The sequence below is a fragment of the Penaeus japonicus genome, unplaced genomic scaffold (assembly GCF_977035675.1).
Source record: "Penaeus japonicus unplaced genomic scaffold, GWHDUDI00000001_assembly GWHDUDI00000016, whole genome shotgun sequence".
NCBI lineage: Eukaryota > Metazoa > Arthropoda > Malacostraca > Decapoda > Penaeidae > Penaeus > Penaeus japonicus.
Genome location: NW_028234418.1, coordinates 35,795,384 through 35,802,717, shown reverse-complemented (window position 1 = coordinate 35,802,717; position 7,334 = coordinate 35,795,384). Strand labels below are relative to the sequence as shown.

The window sequence follows — 7,334 nt, the reverse complement described above, 5'->3', positions numbered from 1 at the left end:
TCCAACTGCATAAAAAAACTAGTCAGGATGATGATACAAAATCACTCATTCCCCCTCAATACCTGCTTTTCATGTCACTTGTCTGCTAAACCTTTTAATTGAAACAACAATAAACATTACACTGACATAAAAAATGAGCAAATCTTATCTATTTGTTCCTCAACAATCTTACCTGAAGTTTTCACCTCCAAAAAATCCCTTGAAATTTCTTATGTCATGAAGAACACTGCAATGCTGTTTAAGCTCTTATCATTTAAGGGTTAACATGGTTGTGATACATAATTATGTTACTCTGGTAATTAGCCACATATTGGAATGGGTAACTCTCTTATCTATCTGTTACTCTTCATATTTAGGAAAGCTGTGCTGAAGGACAAACAATCATAGCATAGGTGATCCTGAGCAATGGTTAAGAAGGTAACCATTTGCTGTCTATCAAGTATATTCCCTTAACAGAATTCACAAATCAGATCAGTATCTCAAATAGATGGCACAATTAGTCAATAAAATAGTCTTATTTCCATCTTTCTCTCCACTTTGTGTGGTATTTGATATGGTGCAGTTGTAACTTTGTATTAGATGCTTCCATTCATTAAAATGAAGTACAACCCAATGGACAGTTATCCACAAAAATATTCCTCTCTTTGGATGATGAGATTACCCATTTTCAGTGAGAAAATAAACTGTACATCTTATTATGCTATTTCAAACTTTGCAAAATGCATGGTACAGGTTTACAATAAATGAGTCTAAACCAGGGAAAGCATGAAGGGGTCTCACTCATCTTAGATTTTAAATGTAATATTATGATTTAATTCTTATCATTTTCCTTCACTTGCAGACCTTCAGTCAACCCAAGCAATTCTCTGATGCGATATATGGCCCTCTTGCATCCAACATGTGCCTCTTGGGATACCATGGAGAGGCTGAGGAAACCATGAGGAAGACGTTCCAAAATGTCAATGGTGACTGGGACATTTAAGGACTTTAGCGTCTTGGCCATGGTGACGTCATCATCCAGACAGAAGTCATATTCAACAGTCTGCAATATTGATAAAGTGAGGTTGTTAGAAATTCAATATATTAGTTAGATTATGCCACTGCAGATATCAGTCTTATCTTGATAAAGACATCACTATAATGATGATGAAAAAATTGCTCATTCGAATTGACCAAAGCAATGAATCTTAATGCTACAAAGTGTTCTACTCACTAAAATTGCACAAGGTGGAAATTTCCCAAGTATTTCCTTAGGAGCTGTCAGTGGACTCAAGTAGTGGTCATGGATAATTTCTACTCCACTAAACTCTTCAGTGAGACTGCAGCGACTGCTCCTGCGTTCAGGACTCTTGCCCATCAAGATTTGACCAAGGGATGGTCTGAAATGCAAGAAAAGTATGCATCTGTCATATATGATTGGTAATTTGCACTTAAATTGATCTACTGACATTACTATTTGACCTAAAAAACACAATTTAATACATATTCATCATGTGCCATATGATCTTGATGACAATATGGCACTGTTCCAAACTTCCTCACTTTTGGTATCAAAGGCAGTGCTGTGTGACCAGTGCCATAAAGTTTTTAATTTTCTTTACTTGAGAATTTTGTCACTGTAGCTGGTGATTAAGCAACAAACACAGATGTTGTTATCAGTGAAAAAAATCTTCCTTTACTAATTTTAAATTTACAACTCAAAAAACAACAACAAAAAAACCCTTAAGATCCAAGGGGTACAGTGATGAAAAATTGCCTGGCTAAATTTCAAAGATGATCAAGCATAATTTTTCCTTTTCTTATTGTAATGTGCCCTTGGTTTTTAACTCCAAACACTGTTGGGCTAAATGTTAAAGGTGAAGGCTAATCCTATTCTCCTGTTATCAAAATCTATTCATTGATGCCCTTTAAACCGATCCCAACGGGCCTGGCGAGAAGTGGCAACCCCATACCCCGGGCTTATGCAATATTGCATCTGGAACGTCACACTGGTGTGTCGCCCCGTCATCAGGCATTTAGCCGTGTCACATGGGTGTCACACACTGTCATCATTGGGTTAACAATCCTCATCAACAAATAATCTTAATCTAATAAGTGATTTTAACAGGAATTACTCAGCCACAGAACCATATTTGGATCACATACGGCAAAAGGTCTAAGGGGAATTACTACCCAAAGAAATTTGTCCCTAAAATGATTTTGTGCTGACACATTCAAGACTAAAAAGCGAGTGACTTTGCAATAAAAAAACATGAGATGTGGGAATTTTTTTGCATCCCATGGCCTTAACCCAAATCCTCCGGATGGCATGCAGTGAAGATGGCACCTTCCTGGCCCAAACTCCGGTCGTCGTGTAAGGTGACGGCACCTTTTCTTCCTCAGATGCCAGGCGTCATAAGATAAGATAAGACCCCGGAATGAGTTTAGAGCTACACGGTAGCCTCCCGGAAATGCATTGTGCGCCAGGGATCAACGACCCGGAGGATTTGGGTTAATCAAAATTAGATGCAGTTTTCTGCATCTCATTGCACTAATCAAAATTATATAAAATAAAATATAAAACAGCATATTCTAAATGTTTTTAGCAAAAGGCAACTGCTACACTTCGTACAACCATCCACAGAGAATGACGAAGGGAACATGTTTCCCAGACTGAGCTTGACATGTACATAAAAGTTGGCTTAATCCAGGAAAAAAATAAGATATGATGCACATTAAATAATAACAATTCAAGGAAAATTAAAAGATAAGGTATGATGATACATTAAATAATTACAACTACAGGAAATTTAATGATGTATTGCATTTGAGTGTATTATACATTGCTGGAATAATGCAATGTCTTAAGAGCATAAGACATGGAGGGGAATAGACTGGCATGCAAAAGCATAAAAGAGAGGACACAGCAAAGGATGCTGGTACTAGATTCCTGTTTCATGTATACCGTCAGGTGGGTATCAGTGATAAGGTTCCCTTCCTGTGGTGCACTAACAGCTAATGTTTTCAAGGGTCAGACTGGAATTTACCATATCAATAGTTGGAGGGTCTATTATGTATTGTCTAAAGTTTCTAAACCAGCATTTCTTATCAGGTGTTAGATAAGTATATAAGGCCTGATATGTATCTCTGACATATATCTATATATGCATTGACAAACATATCAATTTCTTTCTTCCATTTATCAAATATATCATAGTGTTGATATAGTGAGAAAGAACCAATTACTTTCCTCCTGATTCTAAAAAAAAAAAGTTGTTGTGTTATTGTTAACACTCTGTAACATCATAAGGAATGATCATAAAAAAGGCTTAATATGCATCCCCACATCACAGAGGCAAACCCCAGGAATTCGTACTTACCTTTTCTCAGCAACAACTTTGGGGAAGGGTTGAGTTGGCGATGACGGAGACGAGGCACTTTCTTTTCGCTTGAGGCCAAAGGATGTGAGTCCAGCAGAGATACCACTAACTACAGCATCTTTGGCTCTTCCTAGCCTGGCTGTAATTCCTGCACCTACACCTGGAGCCTCAAATAGGACAGTTTCATCATCTTGCTCACTTTCCTCACTTCCTGTGCGAAGGATAGGGACTCTGCGACCCTGTCAAAATCAGGACTATTAATATTCTTTCACAGCAGTATATAGGCTATCCAAAATGGAACTGACAAGGAAATGTTGGATAACAAGAATATTTTTCCATTCACGACAAATGGTATCATATTACATCAATGTAACATTTCGACACAATGGATGATGTCAGATCATGTCCTGTAGTTTTGTTATAGATACACATAGTACATAGCCCCATTTGAGTATATACATAGTTGCATTTGTACATCTTGTTATATAGGAAGCAAGAGCGGAATTAGGCAAATATGCACCTCATCATGAATGGGTTAAGAGTTAGGACCTAAGAAATAAAAAAAATAAAAAAAATAAAAGATATACCATTATTTATCTTTTTCCAGCTTTCAATTACTAAATAAGAAATGTTATTATATTCTAAATAACAAGGATCAATTAGAACATTTATATATAGCAAAGGCCTCCATGATATCCAAAGAAAGCTGCTAACTTTCTTTGGCCATCTGTTGTGCGTAGTCAACAGATCCATATGTGCATTCTAGGACTACAGCACCCAGCATGAACAGCACTAGGCCTTCCCCTCCCATTATTCCTTGCTCTAATCCAACTATTATCTAAATCTTTACCCTATATGGTAGGTCAAGTCTTACCTCCTTCCTTTCTCCTACCATTAGTTTTCCTCTCTTCCTATTTTTTTTCCTACTCTTATTTCCTAACTCTACTTACTCCAATTTCCACTCTTATCTTCCAGTGAGACAGTGCAGTACTTGTAGGGGTAAATGGTGGGTAACAAAAAAAGGGTGCAAATGTGTAAATGTCTTTATAGAGAAATGTTGGATAATGAGTGGTCAGATAGTGGGAGGTCACTGTATCCAGATAAATACATTTAGAGAAAAGAGATATCATTTTCAAGTGTATCAAATGTATATGAAAAATTAGTAATAGTTTGATAATAGTTTCATTGAACATATCTTCAGTTTTGTCATAAAAACTTTTCTGTATTCATAGCAATTAGGAAAGAGATCTTTCTATTTTTCTCGCATTTTGGGATCCACTGAAAAGTAACACAGGGAGGAAAAGATGACAAAAGTACTGGCATTTGATAGAAGTATTCTGGGCATTTCAAATCAAGAATACTCTATATATGCCATTTCCTGATATCATAAAAAGTATTATCACAAACACATTTTGTGGCATTTGGATATAATACAACAAACTTAAACTTTATCACCATTCACTGAACCAGAACTTGTAGCAATTTTCAGTTGTGTTTCCTTGCATGATATGCTATTGACAAAATACATCTTTATTAACCCATTAAACCAGGGTGACACGATATTACTTCGAGTGGTGGCAGGAACAGAAGCTGGGGATGAGATGTTTTGTCACAGTTGTCCTGGCCGGCATGCCAGGTGGTAGGGCACGTAGTGCTTGAACAAGGCCAGAGTAGGCAAATAGCCTGAGCCATTAAGCTGTCTTTTTTTAAATATCTTGGCGTTTAGACCATTTGAAGCCAAAACAGCCCTGCTGGCAACAGGTTCATATATAGAAAAGTTTCCTTTAAAACTCATCACAGTTATCAATAAGAGGTCCCTAAACTAAAATACAGATCCAATCATCAATCAAGATATTATGAGTACTAGACATGTCAGATCTTACCTGCTTATCTGTACGTGAATCTAGAACATACTTCTCCAAAAATTCTGTCACGTATCTTCTGGATCTCTCTTCTTTCTCCTCTGGCTTATGATTCCCACTGCTATTGCTCTTCTTAGTCAAGGAATCATCCATCTTGGAGGCCTCGGACGTGAGGGAGACAGTAGTGAGGGTGTCTGACCCTGGCTCGGACACAAACGAAGGGCTCTTGACCAGGGACTCAGCCTCTTTGACGTCACTCTCCGAAACCTCTACAAAAGACTCGTTGTCACTCTGGGTGTCTGAGACTTTGCCCTGGGGTACATCTAGGGTTGCATCTAGTGTTGCTGGAGCCATTTCAGTGGTTTCCTCACAGTGCTCTGGGGTGGTGGGAAGCTTTGGTGTGTGAAGGGGTGGTGTTGATATGGTAGCATCACCTGGAGTGGTTGCTAATGATGTTCCTCCACTTGGTACACCAGCATAAGCTGAAACATAATGCTTCATTAGTGGACATTCTGTTGTCAAAAAGGTAATAGGTTGTTAACAGGTTTTCATTTGTAATGTGGTGGTGGTGATGGGTGGTGGTGGTGAATGGTGGTGGTAATGATGATCATAAATATGGTAGTCGTGGAGGCCTTGGAGATGCTAATGAACATAAAAAAAAGACAGTGACATTACCTTTTAGGCACCGGAGAGCAAACCCTAGAGGCAGCATGGGGTCCATGACGGCAAGGAGCCTGGCAGGGGATGGGACTAACTCAAACACAAAGGGTGTGTAAGCAAGGAAGAGACCGTCAGGTGGCCGAATTCCCAACTCCAGACACTTGATGGTGAGGCCGGTAATGAGGTTGCCTCCCGCACTATCACCTGTAAGTATTGCATAGTATTTTAGTATAAGTTTTCTTTATGATTAATATTCAATATATATATTCTATTACATTGATATAAAATCTGATCATCAAATATTAATGAAACAAATGAAATAGAATCTCTGGAAAACTGCCATGTCTTTCTTATTATTTATCTTACATGCAAGCAATATCAGCTGGTGACTTAAAAATCATAATGATTGGTTGTTAAAGGCACTGTCACACTAGCACTTTTCCGTCAATTTTCTGAAAAATGGTCAATTTTTGAGCAATTTGTCGTTTTTCTAGTCAGACGATAATTCTGAGTTTCCGCGTGAAAACATTTCCGTTGTCTTTTAAGCCAAGTGGACTCAAATCAAGAACTATATTCTATAATGTTTGTATTTGTTTAAAATCATTGATTATAATAAAATTTAATTAATCTTATTTTTCATATAGATATTAACAAATTAACAAATATGAATAAGCAAATCTAAATTTTATTTCCATAATTAAAAATTGTTGTAAGTGCTCGCTTTAATTGTTTACATCCGTCAGCCATTTTTCCTCCAGCTTTGAAACACATTGGACTGTGCCAATTCTCTTGCATGGACACATGCCTTCAGAGGAATATTTGATTGAGAACATTTTCTTCATTTTCTTGTTACGCTCATCATCTGCTAAAAAAAAGTTTAGCATTGCTTCGCACTATCGCTTGTTCAGCGCATTTGTTTACAACTGCAAGGTGGTTAAGCGCTAGTGTGACTGCGTGCCTCCAAAAATTGACAATTTTTGAAAATTTAAGAAAAAAAACGACGGAAAATATGCTTGTGTGACAGTGCCTTAATAGACATCAACAAAGGAGCTAACTAGAATACCATAAATAACCATTTGTGCCAACCCACACCATACAAAGGACAACTGTATAACCCAGTAGCCCATCCTGTTAGCAGCACCTGTAACCAATTGATACTAGCAACATGTACTGTCCACCATGGATTTGTTTTATTAATCTTCTAACTCATAGATGACTCCACAAGCCACAATTTGTCTATTCTACGTTTTTATTTCTATTACCTTTATCATCAGAATTATATGTTACTATTAGTGTTAATATTATTATCATAATAGTAATAAGAATAAAAACTCTTCCTGAAAATTCCTGGAATGGGGTAAAAGGGTGAGGTCAGGTAGGTAGAGTGACTGACTCCTTGGTGACTATGTGCTTGTGAACCCATCTACGTGTAAAAAATAAATAAAAATAAAAC

At 37.3% G+C, this 7,334-nt stretch overlaps 1 protein-coding gene across 2 annotated transcripts in view; it reads right to left on the bottom strand.

The window, feature by feature from the left end:
* Window positions 1-389: 389 nt before the first annotated feature.
* The window catches only part of Hsl (hormone-sensitive lipase), a 20,491-nt gene continuing 13,546 nt past the window's right edge, over window positions 390-7,334 (bottom strand). For both annotated transcript variants that reach the window (XM_086545488.1, XM_086545490.1), the window contains exons 8-12: window positions 5,897-6,085; window positions 5,243-5,703; window positions 3,360-3,598; window positions 1,214-1,379; window positions 390-1,042 (exon numbers count right to left, since the gene is read on the bottom strand). In XM_086545488.1, coding sequence (XP_086401614.1) covers window positions 812-1,042; window positions 1,214-1,379; window positions 3,360-3,598; window positions 5,243-5,703; window positions 5,897-6,085 — 1,286 coding nt within the window. In that variant the 3' untranslated portion in view covers window positions 390-811. The remainder of the gene's footprint in view (window positions 1,043-1,213; window positions 1,380-3,359; window positions 3,599-5,242; window positions 5,704-5,896; window positions 6,086-7,334) is intronic.